Source organism: Raphanus sativus, chromosome 7 (genome assembly GCF_000801105.2).
Source record: "Raphanus sativus cultivar WK10039 chromosome 7, ASM80110v3, whole genome shotgun sequence".
Lineage (NCBI taxonomy): Eukaryota > Viridiplantae > Streptophyta > Magnoliopsida > Brassicales > Brassicaceae > Raphanus > Raphanus sativus.
Window position 1 is genome coordinate 8,241,424 of NC_079517.1, and position 21,276 is coordinate 8,262,699.

The following is a 21,276-nucleotide window of genomic DNA, read 5'->3' on the forward strand; positions in this document are numbered from 1 at the left end:
TATTGCGAACCAAAATCTAAACCATAAAAAAAATCAAACTGTACATTTATAAAATTACTAGGTGTTTTCCTGCACCATGTACAGTAAAAAAATTTCAAAAATATTTTTAACAGATAAATATAAATTATATTTAATATTTATTAATATTATAAATTTTCTTTTTTTAATCAATATTTTTAATATAAATTTGGTTTAACTGAACATTTAAATTAAGAACAAAACAATTTTATTTATTTCGAATTATATTTAAGAATGCGCATGTATATATTTAAAATTATAATCTTAGGTAGATTTTTCTATCTATTTATTTTTAATTAAATATATTAAATAAATATGTAAAATTTCATAATTATCAAAAATTAAAATTAAATAATATTTATAAAATCTGTAGATATATATAAGAAACTAATAATTTTACGATTTAATTTGATTTTATGATTTAATTTTTATAATTTTCTAAAAATATGTATATATTTTTGAAATATTTTTAATTTAAATGATATTTCGAAATTTGAAATGCCATAATTGAATATATTTATTTAATGATGATTTATGAGTTATTAACATATTTTTAAAAAGTCCAAAAATATAAATCGACAATAAATGTAATATATGAGTTATTACTATATTTTTAAAAATTTACTAAAAATATAAATTAACATTAAATATAATTGTACATGTCATATTAATCTATAAGACATGTCATCAATTTTAGTAGCCATGTCATATTATTTTTGTGAGAATGATTGTAGAGAAGACATGTGGCAAAATCACTTCTCAAATATAGTCTAGGGGATTATACAAAATGTTGGTCAACATAGTCATAAAGAATATTATACTATGTTTATATCATGCATATGTAATAGAAAACGTGTATAATGGGGTAGAAACTTTTTGATACGAAGAACATTTTGTAATTGTATTTGAATGGATTGGTTTGCAAAGGGGTCAGTAGATTTTGAAACAACACGTTTTGATTTTCTAGGTTTGGTAAAATTCAAAATTTAACATTAATAATATGGGCCATTAACAATTCGTAAGCCCAATTTAGAGCAACAAAAGTTTAAAAGAAATAAGTAAAACTACGTCGTTTTGATGGTAGTGGCATGATTATGTAATTTTTGTGCAACTTTAAGGGGTAAATACTATTTGTACTTCAGCTTTAATAGTTTAGATTTAGTTAAATAACTAATTTGTCTTAAAATGTGAACATAGTAATATGTATTTTCGTTTATATAGATTTATGAATGGTGTTTTTCAAGAGATTTCAAATGAATATCTTATTTTTAAGTAGTGAAAAAGAGAGGATGAAAATGATACCCATAAAATAACAGTATTTTTGTTTGTTTGAAATATAGATCTCATGGATGAAGATATCCTTTTGAATTTCATCTAAAATAAATTTTCAAAAAAAAAACTCAAGACAGATATTAACTTATCACGGTCAAGGGTTTATACTCGATCAAAAAACTTTTCAATGGAACTATTTAGCCACTTAGTATTTGCATTTCTTATAAAACCCCGAAACCCCATTTTCTAAAGCGTTTTGAGTTGTCCAGAAGTATGCACAATGATCTTCCGTCATGGGATAGAAATCTTTCGGTGAGATCCAACTGAACGGAATGTGCGTATGTATATTAGTAGGCCAATAGGCCAGGAAAGCGCCGGTTAGTACATGGCTGTTGACAGAACAAAGCCTTGCAAGGAAGTTGAAAACGATATTTCTATGAACTCGTATTAAAAAAACATTCCAAATTTGAGATATCCGATGCAAGTTACTAATATTCAATCCTCTTAGTTTAAGTATCAGGTTAAGGGCTTAGTAGATTGAACATCAGAAAGGAGAGCGTTAAATAAAATAAAAAAATGAATTGACAAGAAAAGGATCCTCAGAAAATATCTGGCTGAGAAGCAAATTAAGTGTGTAAACTATGACTTGGTCAAGTTCTTATCCTCTTCTTACGACCAAGTCAAACTAGACCCCATGAAAACTGAAAGTGAACAACGTAGCATTGAAACCAGCCATTGTCAGCACACTGTTTATGAATCTGTCAAGATGTCAATTTATCTACATAAGGTATTTTGCGTGTTAATATTTCCTACTAGAATATGGTCGTATGTGTTTAATTTGTGGGGTTGCCATGTTATTAACTGATCGCACAAGTAAATGACCAACTCGCCATCATTTCTCTGAGTAGGTCTCTCGGTTACTTACTTACTTACTTCCTAATAATGCGTGCATTTTCATATAATAGGTCTTTGTCACTCCATGAGTGGCCTTATGACATGTAAACCTATGTTTACGTTTGATTGCTTACAGCATTTCTAAAGCCAGTTCTTGATGAGTATCTTGACTATTAAAAACAAAAATAATGAAAAGACGAGAGATCTAGAGAAACTTCTTAATATCTAAAAATAGATCCTGCAGTGCATCAACAAGGCGAAATCCTCCACAACTTTCTCGGCTAAGACCAGATCGGAAGTAAAATCCAGAGTTCGTGCTGCGCTGGATATCTTAAACGATGGCGGTTTGGGGAAGTATCTCGGTCTCCCAGAACACTTCGACCGGAAAAAGAGAGACATCTTTGCCACTGATAGGATACGGTAGCGTGCCCACAGCTGGTCCTCTAGGTACCTCTCAAGCGCTGGAAAATTAGTTCTTCTCAAGACGGTACTGACAGCCATGCCCTCGTACTATGTCATGTTTTAAGCTCCCAATATTCCTATGCAAGCAAATTCAGTCCGCTTTAACGAGATTCTGGTGAGATTCTACGCCAGTGGTTCGGAAATTTTGTTGGGTTGCTTGAGACAAACTTACTCTTTCAAAATCAGTGGGAGGGCTTGGATTTAGGGACATCAAGACCTTTAATGATGCACTATTGGCAAACCTTGTTTGGCGCTTACTCACTGCCCCATCGTCCCTCTTGGGACAGACACTGCTGGGTAAATTAGTTTTTCTCAAGACGGTACTGGTAGCCATGATTTATTTTGTGAGGAAAAAAATGAGAAAACTGTATTTTAATAGTATTGATTATACAATTTGATTTATTTTTAACTAAAAGGAAATGATAGTTGGACCACACTTTTTATCAACTAGTAATACTGTTTTAATAAAATAGATAAATTAAAAAAATAATATAACCAATCTATCTATCTATATCTGTCTATCTATATATGTAAAAGGATATTCTATCTTCTTAGAGAGCCACATCAGCAGAAGGGGATGGGCAAATCATGACACGTAAACTCATAAAAATTCTGAAAGCGTCTTTGATTTTGAGTTGAAACGTCTTCTGTGTGTTGGTATATTTTGTTTCAATTTGAGGATGGGCTTTTTAGAAACCATATTATGAATCCCAACATAAATCAAGGGCAAATGAATCCTCTTCTCACATTCTGCCGTCGATATCCCAGATAACTCAATCATCCATCTTCTCACCCTAACATATCCACATCGCATTAAAACGTCCTTAAATCCGAGGTTTAACTAATGAGTGTTGAGATACTACTCATTGATGAATTACTCATTGTTCTAGATAATGCTTTGGCTGATTGGATTATATTAATATGCAGCTTGGATCTGCTTATCCACGAAGTACAGTCAGTTAGGGCAGAATGAGATCTCAGATTCATTTGACCTTACGCCATCCATCATTAGAGTTACATGAAATGCTCCTCAAGAGACTGACATTGGTTCCTACAGATCTCAATTATCCACAGCCACTCATTACGGAACGTAATATGGGTCGATATATAGAGCAACTTCTCATACCAGCTCTCAACATTTGAGCACACAAGGCGTCGGCTCGGCTCATCCGGAGATGTCCCCACTCTGACAGAGTTACCAAAGTATGCTTCTGGAAGCTATGTCTCCCTCATCTGTCATTAGGCTCCTCTGTTTGTTATTTTGGATATTATCAACTAATGTTTATGTTCCCAAATTAAAAATAGGGTGATGAATCTTCATCAAGGTTATGGATTCATTGTGTTCATTAGTGAGGAGGACACTGACTATGTAAGTCTTTCTCTTTTCCGAGAGTTTTAACTTCTTTCTTTGTTTTCCATGTGCGCAGGCAATTAAGGTTCTTAACATGATTAAGCTCCATGGAAAGCCTATACGTCTTAACAAGGTGTCATTTTTGTTTTTATAAGCATCATCGTAAAAGTTTGCTAACATTTTGTTTCCTGGTTGACTTTCAGCAGTTTGACTTTCCATGACTGTAATTCGTACACTTCCTTTATCTTTATTGACATACATGGTATTCATTTTTATCTCTTTTTTTTCTTAAACATTTTGATCATTTTTGACAAAAGAATTCATTTTGATCGTATAGATTATAATTACAGTACGACAAGAGAACAAAAAGTCTGTAATTTCCACCACGGCAGAACTAAATATGTGATATCATATTAATTTCTTCATAATATTTTCCAGTATGACAGTTGTATCTATTTCATTATCTTAAGAACACATGTAGCTAGCTTTGGTTCTACCCAACGTGTGCCTTCTCTTTCCATGCTACCAACACTAGCCCGGATTTGATTGACTACCTTTGAAGTGACCTTAAAGTGTTGTTACCGACAAATATATGCCTCTTCTTCGTTAGATTAAAGATATCAGTAGAGTTGGCTTTTACCAATGAACTCTTTTGAAACCAGATTAAACGATAGGAATTGAAATCAAATCTACACTTACGGATATAATAATCATTTTTAAAACTATTAAAGTCCTAATGTTTTCCTTTTGTGACAGAAGCAAATTGAGTTGTAAAGAGTTTTTTTTTTGGAACACAATTTTCATTAACTTCAAATTCAAAGAATACAATGAAGAGAGGGAATCAAACATCCTCTTAGAAACAAACCATAAACAACAATTGCAAAAGAAATTAAACAGGATAGATCTTCATATGAAGTTGACAACGAATTCAAAACATGGCTTGAATGCGTCGATAAAGCTTTAGCAACAGAATCGGACAACTGAGATTTAGTCACGAGTAACGTTGAAAGCCAACCCTCACCAACGAAAAGAACCGAAATAATCTCGATTACACCTTCAGGCCCTGTACAGACCGCTGCACAAGATAACAAACCGGTGAGTAAATTGAAGCAATAACTCGGGAAAGAACCCGGAAGTACATCCCCATTCATAGAATGAAGGCATGGTTGTGAGAAACTCTCATGAACTGGAGAGGATGGTGAAAACAGTAAAGAGTGAAAGAGTTTTTTTTTCTTTGATAAAACAAAGTAAAAGAGTTTACCGCACTGACGATAATAAAATAAGTTTCTTAAGTTAAAATTAACAAATCGAAGGTACAAATGTATTGAGAACATTACTAGATTACATTCACTTCTCTTAACAATAAGATTTTTTTTTTGTATCCTCTTTACAGTAAAATTACGCAATGTGTTTTTTTTTTAACGCTGGATTTTATTATTAAACCTTTAAGGCAAATAGTTCTAAACAATAAGAACTATCAAAACAAAAGTAGAAAAGGGATACACCAGAAAGGATCCAAAGTAAAATAACACACATCTTGCGTATGGATGACTAAAGATTTTCACATAAAAATTCCATATTTGTTTTTGGAATAGCTGAATCTCAAGGGAGATTATCTTCGTATTAATCCCAAAACACCACGCTTCAGACTGAATTGAGAACGATTGTCACTCTCTTTTTAATACTCCAGTAGGAGCCACTGAGACAAGACAACTCTTTATATTGATCTATTGCTGATAATAGAGTCAAAGAGATTACCGTTCCATAGAATTTGATATGGCTTTTTGAAGTAACTATAGTTTCCAGTAAAAACTCCATCATCATCACATGAGGAACCATCAACGATTGAAGCCGGTAAGACCCGTCGCAACCATCCGCAATAGATCTGTCAATTACTTTTTCTAAACGGTTCAATTGAACCGAAACCTTTGTCTTTCCAAATCTATTGGAAGAAACATACGAAAAAACAATAAAAAACTTTGCCAGATATAAAATAAATTGGCAATCGAGTAAAATAAATAACCAGAAGTAAATCAGATCAAAGAAAGAGAAGCAAAACAAATCAAACAAGCCGATGACGGAGCTGTGGAAGCCTCCTACCATCGGCTTGAAACTATGAAAAAAACTCTCTTTTTCTCTCCTGGCGGCTAGGGTTTTGTAATTTTTTACGCAATGTGTTATTGTTTGTTATATGCTGATATGCTCAAATTAGCTTTCAAGCTACTCTCTCAAAAAACATGTTCGATGTAGTACTTGAGGATCAAATTCACAGGGAGTGTGGACACACAATAGACTCTAGATATTAAGATTAAGCTAGACAATCAATATTAAAATAATAAATAAAGTAGTAAACAAGTGATTGATCTGTTGTGAGAATATAAAATATAAAAGCTAGACTTAGGGATCTATCAATCAAGATATTCAAAACTAAAATTCAAAGATGGTAACGGTTTTATAGATATAATTCTAGAAATTGATTTCAATAAGTAAATAATCCAGCTTTCGCATGCAATTACTAATCATATGTTTGAATCCTATGTTCCAGTTGTCGTGTGCAAACAATGAGCGAACGTCGATCGATGCTATGGCTAGAGCGTCAATCGATTCTTTTTCAGATAAGTGTTAACGACCTAATATATTATGTTCAACTAGATTCATAGAACAAATATCTTATGCTCCTAAATATCTAATCCATTAGAGTTCGAGTTCTATTAATTGATTGCACTTTTGTGCCTCTCAATTGTCCTATGATTATAGGTTCAAGCAATCAGTCACTTCATTAGTGGCCTTATGACATGTAAACCTATGTTTACGTCGGATTGCTTATAATATAAAAGTTTATGCACGACGTATCTTCGTGTTCACAAAAATAGATCCATACATGATACATAGTATGGAGTTGTCACGAATCCACACACACATATAGTCGTTTACAATTCAATACAACAGCGTGAAGTTCCTTTTTCTTGCGATGACAAAATCATTATAGCATGAAGTTCCTTTTTCTAGCGTCTCAAGCAAATGCAACAATAGTTTCTTTGGATCCTCTTCATTCCACATCTCAGCTAATGCAACAAACGTAAAAAAATCTCTGAAACACTAACTGTACTTGGTCATGATCTCAGAACATCTCTATTAAGAAGATATTATCAAATTTTCTGTTTACTGGTTTTTTGTAACATTTCTTCTTACTGATTAGAAAGTATTTTATCAATATCAAAAGGAGAATGAAAAAGAGTTCTCAGATAAAATTTATGAGAACCCCATAAAATTACTTAAAACATTTTTTATTGTTTTAAGTGGTTCTTTTAAAAATATATATTAAAATTTAATAATATACAATTAATTACAGTATATCAAAAATTTATGTCATTAGAATTCTATTTTGAGAACTTCTGTGAGGTGCTCCTATCTTCTTGAATCTTGACCGATACAAATTAAACAGCATGCACATGTGAACAGTTAATGCAGCATTGGCCCAAAGGCAAATCACTCGCTTAGCGCCTAGCTTGCACTAGATAGATCTTTTTTTTTGCATTAGATAGATCATGCATCTTATGTAAATATATGTGGTGGAGAAAATAGGCATCAACTATTGATTAGTCAAATATCTTATCGTCTATTATTAGCAACTTGCTATTCAATAAATTTCTCCGGTGACCTAGATACCAGTATGTGTTCCATTTGTGGGGTTAAACTTTTATTGCAGTATGAAAAGTAAAAGACTAAGCTAACCATCAAATCATTATAAATAGGGGTTCATCTTAGGCTTAACTCCTCACAAACTACACATACATACATCAAAAATCATGGCTAAGTTTGCTTCTATCGTCGCCCTTCTCTTCGCTGCTCTTGTTGTCTTTGCTGCTTTTGGTGAGTAACGATTTTCTCTTATGCGCGAAATAACGAGTCTTAAATTTTCCATTTCAGACTATGTGATAATTTAACATGATATATATGTGCAGAAGCACCAACAGTGGTGGAAGCAAAGTTGTGCGAGAGGTCAAGTGGAACATGGTCAGGAGTCTGTGGAAACAATAACGCATGCAAGAATCAGTGCATTCGACTTGAAGGAGCACAACATGGATCTTGCAACTATGTGTTCCCTGCTCACAAGTGTATCTGCTATTTCCCATGTTAATCTACCACAATCGTTGGTGCTTGTATGTTTACTTACCGTTTCTTGTGTGCTTATTTGCATTAAATAAGTCTGTGTCACTATGAGTGACCTCATGACATGTAGCAGATATGTTATGTTGGCTTTTCTTTTGTCACGAATATTCTATGTTGGTTTGTTTTAATAAAATATAAACATTTGTCTTGGGTATCTAATATGTGTACACAATTTGGAGTTAGTCGCTTATCAATATGTAGCTATGTACTCCACTTAACTTTTCTAACAGTTCGGCTAGTTCAAATTATTGGAGATCCTATTTTATCGGACTTGCCATGGGTTGCGAGTATTAGGAAGTATTAAAGCTTTCCTGGTCGAGCTTCCTTCACCTTTCAGTTAGGTTACTACTTGATGCAAAGCTTTAAATGTTAAAAAAATTATTTACACCAAAACGATAATAATATGTTGGTACGTTTGAAAGATGTAAACAAAATGAACTAATTGGATGCAAAGATGCAAATGAAGATAAAAATTGTGCAAAAATATAATAAGTATTATATGACTAATCTCCCATTTGGCTTTTAGACCCAAACCATGTGATATTTTTCATCTTTCTGTAGCACCTAAGTTCGTAGGTAGCATCTTCACAAAACCAGTTCGGGTCATTCTTGGTTTAATGTGAGTTAACCACTTTAGTTGTATGTCTTTTTCTGAGTTTACTACTTGTCTGTGTCTCGTGCTGGTTCTCTCTTAGTAAGGCAACGAAGCAAGCTGTTGGTACGTGGCTTTATTATCAAAGTTTGCAGATAAGGTGATGAAGTCCAAAACAATTTTTCTTTCAATTCGTTATTAAAATAAATTCTTTTTAAAGTCGGTTTTTTCTTCTAGGTGGTCGGAAATAAACCCAACTTAAGTTTGAGAGTAGGAACTACAAATTACATAAAAAAACAATATACTGATTCGAAATATTTAACTCAAAATATCGGAATGTGTTAGTCGGCACCCTCTAGCTTTTTTAATGGCATCCTCTAGCTAAGATTGCCTCTACGTTTAAAATTTGGTTTTATGTTGTAAGATCAATAACATGAAAAATATCCAAGTTCAATTTAGATGCGATGTGGTCTTGACAAATCACTACCACTTATGTAACCAAATTAAATGCGATGTGGTCTTGGTGAAGACATATAACTTATTGACCAAATCAAATAAGCCGGCTAAGTGAGCAGTCATTTTAGCCACCGAATCAATTTAGCAGTCAAACCATGCACCGTTCAGCACACTGTTTATGTATCCGTCAACATCGTATCTTATCATGAGATACATGCGAGTTTAACATTGTGTACTACAAGACGGTGTTTGTTTAATTTGTGACATTAATCGTAATATGCATGCTTAGAGTAAAACTACCTCCTCATCAGTTTACTATAAATAGAAGTTGATCCTAGCTTATTTCTTCACACTTCACACACATATATACATTGAAAACTGTTGGATAAGCTTCAAAATAGCTTAGGAAACAAGTTATTCATAAAAGGAAGTTTGAATAACTAAAAAGGAAAAACTTGATTTAGATTTATGTTAAGTTTCTAGATCACATTGTAATAGGTTAAGCTAAGACCCTATATATAGAGATCTATATTGTAAGATGATCTCAAGAAGTTAAGAGTTTAATAAAACGAAGAAACTGTTTTATTAACAAGCTTTGCACATTCACACATTCGATCCTTAGGCGACTTTATTTGGTATCAGAGCTTAGGTTTTTGTGTGATTGTGAAATCGAGAAGCTGTATCCATGGCTGATACAAAAAGCTTTAACAGAGATGAAGCCACTAGGAAGAAGAGAAGACTTTCCGAGTGCTGTAATCTGTCCGATGCTCAATACGACGAACTACACTGTTTGGGCAAAGAGGATGAAGATTCTGTTAAAAGTTCACAAAGTTTGGGGTGCAGTAGATCCAGGCACTGACGACGAAGAAAGAAACGACCTCGCAACGGGACTTCTGTTCGGTTCAATACCTGAAGCGATGGTTTTACAAGCCGGAGAAGATGACTCCCCTAAAGTTATATGGGAAGCCATTAAAACCAGAAACCTTGGTGTTGAACGCGTTAAAGAAGCTCGTCTACTAACGCTGATGAATGAATTCGATCGATTAAGTATGGAAGACTCGGACAGTATAGATAACTTCACGAGCAAGTTAACAGAGCTTGCATCAAAAGCGTCCTCGTTGGGACAGAGCATTGATCAACCAAAGCTCGTGAAGAAACTTCTCAACAGTCTACCAATGAAATTCATTCACATGACGGCATCAATAGAGCAGATGCTTGATCTAAACAAAACCTCCTTTGAAGATATTATTGGAAGACTCAAAGCATATGAAGAACGAGTCAAAGGCAAAACTGCATATGATCAACAAAACAATCTGTTGTTCTCAAGCACTGAAACATCAAGCGATCAGAACTCGAGAGGCAGAGGAAGAGGATCATATCGTGGTCGTGGTCAAGGAAACAGAGGTAGAGGACGAGGAAGAAGCAACACTGGCGAGGGGAACAAAGAGAAGAAAGACTACTCCCAGATCACATGCTTCAATTGTAAGAAGAAGGGACACTTCAAATCCGTGTGTCCTGAGAAGAAAGAAGAGAAACAAGAGCTCAACAAGACAGAAACGGAGGTAGCAGAAGCTGCGTTATACATGCATCAAGTTGTGTATCTCAACGAAGAGAAAGTCTTACCGAATTCACTAGAGCCAAGCAAGAAAGAAGATGGCATATGGTATCTAGACAACGGTGCGAGCAATCACATGACTGGTGAAAAATCTTACTTCTCAGAGCTCAACGAGAACATCAAAGGAAAAGTCAAGTTCGGAGATGGCTCGTATGTAGATATAAACGGCAAAGGATCTATTCTCTTTGAAGCCAAGACAGGGGAACAGAAGCTCCTAACCGACATATATTACATACCGAACTTGAAGAGTAACATACTAAGTCTGGGTCAAGCAACTGAACAAGGGTGTGACATAAGGATGAAAGAGGATTACCTCACCTTGAGAGATCCAAGCGGTAGACTTTTGGTGAAAGTTCAGAGAGCTTCTAATCGTCTATATAAGATATCACTCAAAGTGGGTAAAACTACTTGTCTACTCGCAAAGATCAAGGAGGAACCATGGAGATGGCACGCACGCCTTGGTCATATAAGCTTCAAGACAATAAGGGCCATGGCAACACATGATATGGTTCGTGGATTACCTGAAATACATGAAGAGAAGCAGCTGTGTGACTCGTGTTTGGTCGGGAAGCAGACGCGTCACAGCTTTCCTGCAGCAACTGCATACAGAGCTTCGGTTGCTCTCGAGCTGTTACACGCGGATCTGTGTGGTCCCATATCGCCGGCAACACAAGGTCACAACAACTATATCTTCGTCATAGTTGATGATTGTACGAGATATATGTGGTCTATTTTGTTGAGAGAAAAGAGTGAAGCCTTTGATAGATTCAAGAGTTTTAAAGCCCTTGTTGAGAGGGAAGCAAACAAGACAATCGGAACACTTCGTACGGACAGAGGAGGAGAGTTCACGTCAAAGGATTTCCAAGACTTCTGCAACAAACATGGCATCAAACGCCATTTAACAGCACCATATACTCCACAACAGAATGGAGTTGTGGAGAGAAGGAACCGTACTTTAATGGAGATGACTCGAAGCATGATGAAAGCTATGAAGGTACCGAACTACATGTGGGGAGAAGCCGTGCGACACGCAACATATGTGATCAATCGGGTTCCTACTAGAGCATTGAAGAATAAAACTCCATACGAAAGCTTGAAGGGAGGAAAGCCTAACGTAGGTCACATAAGAGTTTTTGGATGTGTTGCTCACGCGAAAGTAGATTCAGTTCATCTAAGGAAACTTGATGATCGTTCTCAAGCTCTTGTTCATCTCGGAATCGAACCAGGCACGAAAGCTTATCGACTTTATAATCCTACCTTCAAAAGGATAGTCGTAAGTCGGGACGTAATCTTCGACGAGAAGACTTGTTGGAATTGGAAGGGAGCTACTAAGGAAGGACAAGACGACTCTGGTATGTTCCGTATGACGTGGGGACTGACTGTAAACGAAGGGAATGGTCCGTTTATAGCCAGCACACAACAAGAAGAAACCACGAATGCAGAAACAGAGCAGCAAGAAGACGAAGCAGGTGTTACACACGAAGAATCAGATGTAACACACAATGAAGAAGAAGAAGTTGATCAAAGCTCGACACAAGAAGTAAGGCGCTCAACTCGTCAAACAAGTAAACCTAGTTATCTAGATGACTACATTTTACTTGCTGAGATAGAATGTGAGCTGCTGCTTCATGTTATCAATGATGAGCCAAAGAATTTCCAAGAAGCAAAGGGAGATAAAAGATGGACGAAGGCATGTGAAGACGAGATCCATTCGATCAACATAAACAAGACATGGACGCTAACAGACAAGCCAGCTGGAGCAAAGATCATCGGTCTCAAGTGGATCTTCAAGATCAAAAGAAACGCTGATGGATCTATCAACAAGTTCAAAGCGAGACTCGTAGCTAAAGGTTACGTACAAGAACATGGTATCGACTTTGATGAAGTGTTTGCACCAGTGGCTCGATTAGAAACCATAAGACTCCTGATTGGGTTAGCTGCTGCGAATAAGTGGGAGATTCACCATCTAGACGTCAAGACAGCATTCTTACATGGTGAGTTACACGAAGAAGTTTATGTGTCACAGCCTGAAGGGTTTGAAAAGAAGGGAGAAGAGCATAAAGTTTTCAAACTCTCCAAGGCCTTGTATGGATTGAAACAAGCTCCACGAGCTTGGAACATAAAGCTTGATCGAACTTTGAAGCAACTCGGCTTCAAGAGGTGTTCTAAAGAAAATTCGGTCTATCGAAAGGATGATAAAGGAAAGCTTCTTATCGTAGCTATCTACGTTGACGACTTGTTCATTACCGGAGACTCTGCAAAAGAAATCTCAGAGTTTAAGAAGAACATGTCAAAGAACTTTGAGATGTCTGATTTAGGTCTTCTAACCTACTACCTCGGATTGGAAGTAAGACAAAGCTCAAAGTACATCATGATCAATCAAGAAGCGTATGCGATGAGAGTATTGGAGGAAGCTGCAATGGACGACTGCAACTCGACATGTATACCCATGGAGTTCGGTCTGCAACTCTCAAAAGGCCTCGACGAACCTGAGATAGATGCTACACTTTATCGAAGAAGAATTGGCTGTCTCAGATATCTTATGCACTCAAGACCAGATATGTGTTACGCAGTGGGCATCTTGAGTAGATATATGCATTCACCAAGAACGTCTCACGGCAACGCACTGAAGCAAGTGCTAAGGTACTTAAAGGGAACAGTCGGGTACGGATTATCTTACGAGCAAGGTGGATCAATGAATCTCGTGGGATATAGTGATAGTAGTCACAACACGGATCCGGACGATGGAAGAAGTACGACAGGTCACTTGTTTTGTCTAGGAGAAACGCCAATCACTTGGTGCTCACAGAAGCAAGACACGGTGTCTTTAAGCTCGTGTGAAGCAGAGTATATGGCGGCAACGGAAGCAGCAAAGCAGGCGGTCTGGATACAAGATTTGATAAGTGAGATTACAGGAAAAGAGATGAAGAAGACGATGATACGAGTGGACAACAAGTCAGCTATATCATTAGCCAAGAATCCCGTGTTTCACCGTAGGAGCAAGCACATTCACAAGAGGTTCCATTTCATTCGCGAACGAGTAGAGCAAGACGAGATTGATGTGGAACATGTTCCTGGAGAAAAGCAGAAAGCGGACATCCTAACTAAAGCTTTAGCAAGAATCAAGTTCAAAGAGATGAGGGAACTGATTCAAGTTCAAGACTTAAGCAAAGATGGCTTGAAGCTTAGAAGGGAGAATGTTGGATAAGCTTCAAAAATAGCTTAGGAAACAAGTTATTCATAAAAGGAAGTTTGAATAACTAAAAAGGAAAAACTTGATTTAGATTTATGTTAAGTTTCTAGATCACATTGTAATAGGTTAAGCTAAGACCCTATATATAGAGATCTATATTGTAAGATGATCTCAAGAAGTTAAGAGTTTAATAAAACGAAGAAACTGTTTTATTAACAAGCTTTGCACATTCACACATTCGATCCTTAGGCGACTTTATAAACTAAGTATTACTAGTTATCATGGCTAAGTTTGCTTCCATCGTTTCCCTTCTTTTCGCTGCTCTTGTTCTTTTTACTGCTTTCGGTGAGTAGTGACCTAACTATTTCATGCATGTTGAGAGAATTTCCTATTTCATATCATATGATAATTAACGTTGTGAAATCTATGCATATATATACAGAAGCACCGGCAATGGTGGAAGCACAGAAGTTGTGTGAGAGGCCAAGTGGGACGTGGTCAGGAGTCTGTGGAAACAATAACGCATGCAAGAATCAGTGCATTAACCTTGAGAAAGCACGACATGGATCTTGCAACTATGTCTTCCCAGCTCACAAGTGCATTTGCTACTTCCCTTGTTAATTTTTCCATAAACTCTTTGCTGGTTAATTGTGTGTGTTTTACATAAAATAAGTCCGTGTCACTATCAATGAGTGATTTATGACATGTACCAGATATGTGTATGTTGGTTTGGTTATAATATAAAGTTCTCGTACCATAAAATAGCAGAATGAATGCATATTTCCGCCCCAAAAAAAAAATCTGTCAGTTTACGTGACTGATAAAACGTCAATGCTTAGCTTGTAGAAAACAATGATTTGTAAAGTTGGGTTTATATAAACAAACTTTTAGTTTAGATCTGATATACGGAATAAGATAGGGAAATTCAAATCAGAGGTTGAACGTATCAAATAACTCGTTCCCTAAATGGACAAACCTCTATTCAGGGCCTACGTTTTTTGTTTCATATATATTAGACTCGAAATATCTCGGGACCGGCCATGTCTCGTATATAAAAGCTTCAAATCACATTTTTTGTTAAAGGGCATCAAGAGAACCTCGACTTTTAGACCATATGATTTTTTTTGTTGTAGCAGATAACCTGAGGTCGTAGGTAGAATCTTCACAATACCGGTTTGGGTCATTCTTGGTTTAACCATAGTTAACCACTTTAGTTTGTGTGATTCTTCTTCTGAGTTTGCTACTCGTCTGTGTTTGTACTGAGCTCTCTTAATAGGGCAACAAATCAAGCTGTTGGTACATGGCTTTTATTATCAAAGCTTGCGAATAAGGCGATGAAGTTGAAAACAAATTTTCTTTCATTTCGTTTTTATATTTTTCCTTTTAAAAATCGGATTTCTATTCTCTGTGGTCCAGACTAAACCAAAGTTTAGTTTGAGGGTGGTAACTACAAAATTACATATAGCATGTATGAGGGTGAGATTTTACACCTTAAAATACTGTCCAAGAAACAAAATAAAACGAATTTGAAATAATAACACAAAATTTCGAAATTTCCTAGTCGGTACCCTCTAGCAAACTTGTTAGGATCCACTATGTAACTAGATTAACTCTACGTTTGGATATTAGTTTGATGATTGTAAGATCAATAACAAGAAAAGTATCCAAGTTCAAATTAGATGCGATGTGGTCGTGACAAATCACTACCACTTTTTTTTTCAAATCACTGCCACTTGTGTAACTAAAACTAATGCGATGTGGTCTTGGTGAAGACATACAACTTCTTGACCAAGTCCAATAAGTCGGCTATGTGAACAGTCATTTTAGCCACCGAATGGAATTGCAAATGAACAGTTTAGCAGTAAAACCAGGCACTGATCATTGTTCTATTTGTGTATTTGTCAACGTCTTATCTTCTATCATGAACTACTTGCGTGTTAGCATTGTATACTGAGACGGTGTTCGTTTAATTGTGGGGTTAAGCACTTAATCGTAAGATGCACGATTAGTGAAAATTAACCCGTCATCATTGTACTCTACTATAAATAGACGTTGCTCTCAAGGTTATTCCTTCACACTTCACACACATATATACATTATTAAAAACGAAGTATTAATAGTGATCATGGCTAAATTTGCTTCCATCATCGCCCTTCTTTTCGCTGCGCTTGTTCTTTTTGTTGCTTTTGGTGAGTAATAATCTGATTATCACATGCAATGAAATTTTACTTTTTCCTTTTTCATAATATTTGATTGTAAATCTTTTGAGATATATGTATATACAGAAGCACCAACGATGGTGGAAGCAGCGAAGTTTTGCGCCAGGCCAAGTGGGACATGGTCATCAGGAAATTGTCGAGACAATAGAGCGTGCAAGAATCAGTGCATTAACTTTGAGAAAGGACAACATGGAGCTTGCAACTTTGCCTTCCCAATTAACAAGTGTATTTGCTACTTCCCTAAACCTTGTTAATCTATCTATAAACTCTTTGGTGGGTACTGTCTGTATTTTACATAAAATAAGGGTGTCCTAATAAAATAAGATTATAATAAGACCTTCGTCGATTGACAAAAAAAGAAAAGACCTTCGTCAGTCGTCACTATCAATGAGTGATTATATGTCATGTTACAGATATGTGTATTTTGTTTTGGTTATAACGTAACATAGTTTTGTGTACCATAAGATATAAGAATAACATAGAATGAATGCATATTTCCACAAAATATGTCAATTTATGTGACTGATAAAATGTTTATGCTTGGATTGTTTTTTTTCTTTTCCGTCGTTTATGCTTGGATTGTTATGTTGTTTAAAACAAAGATTTGTACACTCAGGTTTTTATTAATAGAATTAAAATCATTTGTTGAACGTGTCAAATAACTCTTCCCCAAATGTACAACCCTAAACTATTAACTACGTAATAATATACGCTGTGCGCAGAGTGATATATTTTATAAAATATTATTAAATATTTCATTTTTAAATTAGAATATGTAAAATATATTTTCATTATTTGATCAAAATAATTTCTTAAAATATTTAATTTTTATCAATTCACGTGTGATACATATTTTTAAAATTAATTTCAAAATTAATTTTTTGTATTGTATAAGGTATATAGTTTAGTTTAAATGATATTAAAATAAATAAATATTTCTAATGTGAGTATCTATTAAATGAGATTTTGTATTCATATGGTTTTATGATCATTTGTATTTTATTATAACAAAATGTTTTAAATCACTGATCACTAAATTTTCAAATTGAAACTTTTAATAGTTTTAATAATTTATAGACGTTTTAGGAAAAAAATAAAAATATAACATATAGAGAAAAAATCAAAAAATTATTACATAGTTATTATGATTATTTAATTTTTGAAACAATATAATATTAACCAATGATAGAGAATATAAAAAGTGTTATCAAATAATCCAAATCATTAATTTGATATATGTATTAATCATATTATATAACTTTTGTAATTTTTATTTAAAGAAAAATGAAGATTTTTTGTAGACTATAAATTAGTTTTTCTGGTTAATTTAGTGAGAAGTATAATATATGTTTAGACGAACTAATATATTTAAAAGTTCTATGAAGTATTATAGTGATAATATGTGTCATATCTCATGATCTACGATGTTTCTCAGTTAATATATACTCCCTCTGTTCCATAAAAACTATTTGACCAATTACAAAATAGAACTATTAAATTTGATTGGTTACACGGTTTTTGATAAAGTTAAAATTACCTAGAAATATGAGAATATCTTACATATTGGAACAAATAAATTATTCTAAACATCTTATAAACATCTTATATTTAGAAACACAGGAAGTAAAAGACTACATTTATGGTCACAATTATGGGCCATCTACGTTTATGGTCACAATACTAATTAATTAGCAATGCATGTTTGTTGGACACAATTATGGGCCATCTGCCATGCAAACTGATTGCACTGTCAAACTTTAACACACTCCTTTTAACAAATGCTATATGTAAGTAGGGCTCTTCTATGTGGACCTCGTGGCTTATACATTTTGAACTAGGCCTCGTTCGTTGTATTATGTAACATTCTTTATGTGGCGTAGTGAGCCTTCCTCTTATTGGGCCTCCAGTGAGCCTTCCTCTTATTTTATTTTCTTAGCTTCTAGTTTTGTTGGTGTTATGTGGACTTTGTGTTATACCACACGGACTTCGATATTGGCAAAATTTTTCTTTCAGGATAAATACTGATGTCACTTGACTATGTTGACTTACTCGTGAAAGATTTATTTTACTTAGAAAATTCCAAACATGTGGCTTCACTTACAAGCATTCCCAATTCATGGTTTATTCTTGTTAATTTAAAATAAAAATTCCCAATTCTGTTTCATTTAGATTAATGAATGTGAAAAGGTGTTGTTCGTTGAAGAGTAGGTAGAAAGCGTAGAGCTAACTCTAACACCTTAGTTTCATATGATTGCATATTGTATAAAGAAAATGCAATAATGCGACCGTATGATTTGGCTCATTGGCGAGTTGAGCACGTTCTTGAATGTTTTTTTTTATCTTGAAGATGAAGAAACCTCTGAAAACTAGAATAACAAAATACTCATGAAAACTAGTATTTATTATAATTTGAAAGACAATTTATTTTTAAAAAACGAATGAAATGGTGCCGTAACACTAAGTCGCACGTTCTTGACGAGAATTGTTCCCAATCAAATGATTAATATCTCAATCTTGCGTCCCCGATACTTTGGTCGCTTATGCTTTATCTTTAGTTTTTAATCATAATATTAATTTTGAACAAAAAAATCATAATATCAATTTATTTCCTGTCATCTTGCTCTTGTAATTTTCATTTAGACTATAAATAGTCATTAGAACCACGTGTCTGTGGTCAAATGGTCAAGACGTTCCATGAATTTTCAAAGAATTCGAAGTCGAGTTCGTACCACACCAGAGTTTTATGCATGTGACCGCGGAGATTTTTACATTTTTTTCCGAAAAATGGTTTACCATTTTCTATACATGGTCATTAGAGGATTAAAGAATCAATTTTTAAACAAATAAACTAGTGTGTCAGGTTGTTATTTTGGTGGTAGTTGGCTATCTTTAATTTCATAGTGTAAATTACAACGGATGATTTTCTCATTCAAATTCGAAAAAAATTAAAAACAATATTTAGGAAATTAAAGTGGGGTGAGTGTAAATGATAAGGTGTTGTTGGGTGTACCATTTAGCAGCTGGCATAAAATAAAACAGAGAAAAATATTCAAAAGAAACAAAAAAAAAAAGACAAAACATTTTCTCATTCTTCTTTCATCAATCTCTCATTTGAGTTTCAAGGTTTTGCTACAGTTAGGGGAAAGGTTGTATCTTGATTCTTGGTAATGGGCCTAATGGCTGAGATTTGAGGAGGAAGAAGAAGAAGACTTTCATTTGTTTTTATTTTTATTTTGGGAATTTGCGGCGGAGATGAGCGCTTCGAGGTTCATAAAGTGTGTCACAGTCGGCGATGGTGCTGTCGGAAAAACATGTATGCTGATTTCTTACACCAGCAACACTTTCCCTACGGTAAACTTTCACTGCTAAAAAAGTCTCCTCCTTTTGTTTTCCTTTCTGCTCTCAGTTGTATTCTTCAAGCTTCTTTGACTATGTTCTTGGAATGTTATTAAAGCTGGTAAACTAAATAAAAAAAATGTTTCTTTTTATTTCCCTCAGATCATGTAAAGGTTTATCCTTTTTAATTGTTCGTACATATACTCTCTTAAAGAAAAGAAAATTGTGTGTTAATGATGATGATCCATTTTTAACTTTGTTTTGAGAACCAGTTTAGATTATATACATGAAGGGTGTTTTTCTTTTTTTTTTTTAAAGTCAAATCTCATGACTAGTTTTGTTATTTTGACCTTTTATCAGGACTATGTTCCAACTGTTTTCGACAACTTCAGTGCTAATGTGGTTGTAGATGGGAACACTGTGAATCTTGGACTGTGGGATACAGCCGGTAAATTAAACATCATCTCCCTTTTTTGAAATCAACCCCATCAAATCTTGTTTTCATTTTTTGACTAAGGTCTTTGTTGGGTTTGGGTGCAGGGCAAGAAGACTATAACAGGTTAAGACCATTGAGTTACCGTGGTGCAGATGTCTTCATTCTTGCTTTCTCTCTTATTAGCAAAGCTAGCTACGAGAACATAGCCAAGAAGGTTTTTGTCTCTTTTACTTTCTTTCTTTCTTTCGATGATATAACTTTCTGCTGAGCTGATTCTGAATTGGTTTTCTTTATTCAAGTGGATTCCTGAGCTCAGGCATTATGCACCTGGAGTTCCCATTATCCTCGTTGGAACAAAACTCGGTATGTAACTAACTCTGTTCTTCTGTGGTTGGTGCACATCTTCGAGATGACAAAAAAAAAAGTACTTATGTTTTTAGAAATTTTGCAGATCTTCGAGATGACAAGCAGTTCTTCATAGACCATCCTGGTGCAGTGCCTATAACTACAAACCAGGTAGGTAACCCCCACGATCAAGTATTCTTGTCAGACACAACCAGATGAGATGTGTGTCTTAATTGTTTTGTCTGCAGGGAGAAGAACTAAAGAAACTGATAGGATCTCCGGTTTACATTGAGTGTAGTTCAAAGACTCAGCAGGTGGATCTCAGATGTCTGTTTGTTTATGTGTTTTTTTTGTTGTATGTATATAACAGACTGATAATGTTTTTTGAGTATTGGGGTTATGCAGAACGTTAAAGCAGTCTTTGACGCTGCTATAAAAATGGTGCTTCAGCCACCGAATCAAAAGAAGAAGAAATTGAATAAGAGTCTTTGTGTTTTATTGTGACCTCATCTTTTAAAGAAAATGATCAAGATTTATTGGTAGAGACAAAGAAAAAGAAGAGAGTCTAGCATCAAATGCAGCCTTGGTGGTCATTTGAAGTGAGGCCAAGTGGGATTCTAAGTAAGAGAAAAGGGATGAGTTCTTGGTGTGTTGTTGTTGTACTTCCTTCTATGTAGACTAGTCTCTTAATGCTTTTTTTTAAGGCTGCTGGAAACCTTTTTGTACTTTTAACAGACGAGTTTTAATTAATTTTATCATCGTAATTCTTCTCTTTTAAGAGTGTAGGCTATCAGAAAGATGTTAATAACACCAACAGTTGTTGACTTTAAATGTTACCATGTCAACCATATACGTCGTGTATTTATGTCAACCATATACGTCGTGTATTTAGGAATATTAGACGTGTGATTATG

The 21,276-nt window shown here is 34.8% G+C and overlaps 4 protein-coding genes and 1 long non-coding RNA gene across 6 annotated transcripts; all 5 read left to right on the forward strand.

The window, feature by feature from the left end:
* The first annotated feature begins 3,329 nt into the window (after positions 1 to 3,329).
* On the forward strand, positions 3,330 to 5,410 carry LOC130497720 (uncharacterized). Of its 2 annotated transcripts, none has more exons than XR_008936731.1 (3): positions 3,330 to 3,481; positions 3,574 to 3,849; positions 3,952 to 5,410. It is a non-coding gene; the product is annotated as an uncharacterized LOC130497720 (long non-coding RNA). The 2 variants fall into 2 exon arrangements; XR_008936732.1 differs by having other exon boundaries at positions 4,074 to 5,410.
* Positions 5,411 to 7,710: 2,300 nt separating this feature from the next.
* Positions 7,711 to 8,324, forward strand: LOC108817031 (defensin-like protein 3). Its single transcript, XM_018589619.2, has 2 exons — positions 7,711 to 7,870; positions 7,963 to 8,324. Exons 1-2 carry the CDS (start codon positions 7,807 to 7,809, stop codon positions 8,136 to 8,138), a joined length of 240 nt encoding a protein of 79 aa, XP_018445121.2. The 5' UTR covers positions 7,711 to 7,806; the 3' UTR covers positions 8,139 to 8,324.
* Positions 8,325 to 9,457: 1,133 nt separating this feature from the next.
* Positions 9,458 to 14,788, forward strand: LOC108817030 (defensin-like protein 1). Its single transcript, XM_018589617.2, has 3 exons — positions 9,458 to 9,593; positions 14,286 to 14,371; positions 14,469 to 14,788. Exons 2-3 carry the CDS (start codon positions 14,308 to 14,310, stop codon positions 14,645 to 14,647), a joined length of 243 nt encoding a protein of 80 aa, XP_018445119.1. The 5' UTR covers positions 9,458 to 9,593; positions 14,286 to 14,307; the 3' UTR covers positions 14,648 to 14,788.
* Positions 14,789 to 16,057: 1,269 nt separating this feature from the next.
* On the forward strand, positions 16,058 to 16,579 carry LOC108817029 (defensin-like protein 1). The gene is made up of 2 exons (XM_018589616.2): positions 16,058 to 16,215; positions 16,312 to 16,579. The coding sequence occupies exons 1-2, from the start codon at positions 16,152 to 16,154 to the stop codon at positions 16,497 to 16,499; spliced, it is 252 nt and encodes an 83-aa protein (XP_018445118.1). The 5' UTR covers positions 16,058 to 16,151; the 3' UTR covers positions 16,500 to 16,579.
* A 1,276-nt stretch (positions 16,580 to 17,855) lies between these two features.
* On the forward strand, positions 17,856 to 21,134 carry LOC108817028 (rac-like GTP-binding protein ARAC5). Its single transcript, XM_018589614.2, has 7 exons — positions 17,856 to 19,596; positions 19,942 to 20,029; positions 20,122 to 20,231; positions 20,317 to 20,380; positions 20,469 to 20,533; positions 20,611 to 20,676; positions 20,768 to 21,134. The coding sequence occupies exons 1-7, from the start codon at positions 19,498 to 19,500 to the stop codon at positions 20,864 to 20,866; spliced, it is 591 nt and encodes a 196-aa protein (XP_018445116.1). The 5' UTR covers positions 17,856 to 19,497; the 3' UTR covers positions 20,867 to 21,134.
* Positions 21,135 to 21,276: the final 142 nt, after the last annotated feature.

Bases quoted from the DNA above. Each gene is read 5' to 3' on its own strand.
- LOC108817029 (XM_018589616.2), top strand. From the start codon at position 16,152: ATGGCTAAATTTGCTTCCATCATCGCCCTTCTTTTCGCTGCGCTTGTT. The intron at 16,216-16,311 runs GTGAGTAATAAT...ATGTATATACAG, and splicing joins TGTTCTTTTTGTTGCTTTTG to AAGCACCAACGATGGTGGAA.
- LOC108817028 (XM_018589614.2), top strand. From the start codon at position 19,498: ATGAGCGCTTCGAGGTTCATAAAGTGTGTCACAGTCGGCGATGGTGCT. The intron at 19,597-19,941 runs GTAAACTTTCAC...ACCTTTTATCAG, and splicing joins CCAGCAACACTTTCCCTACG to GACTATGTTCCAACTGTTTT. The intron at 20,381-20,468 runs GTATGTAACTAA...GAAATTTTGCAG, and splicing joins CCTCGTTGGAACAAAACTCG to ATCTTCGAGATGACAAGCAG.
- LOC108817030 (XM_018589617.2), top strand. From the start codon at position 14,308: ATGGCTAAGTTTGCTTCCATCGTTTCCCTTCTTTTCGCTGCTCTTGTT. The intron at 14,372-14,468 runs GTGAGTAGTGAC...ATATATATACAG, and splicing joins TGTTCTTTTTACTGCTTTCG to AAGCACCGGCAATGGTGGAA.
- LOC108817031 (XM_018589619.2), top strand. From the start codon at position 7,807: ATGGCTAAGTTTGCTTCTATCGTCGCCCTTCTCTTCGCTGCTCTTGTT. The intron at 7,871-7,962 runs GTGAGTAACGAT...ATATATGTGCAG, and splicing joins TGTTGTCTTTGCTGCTTTTG to AAGCACCAACAGTGGTGGAA.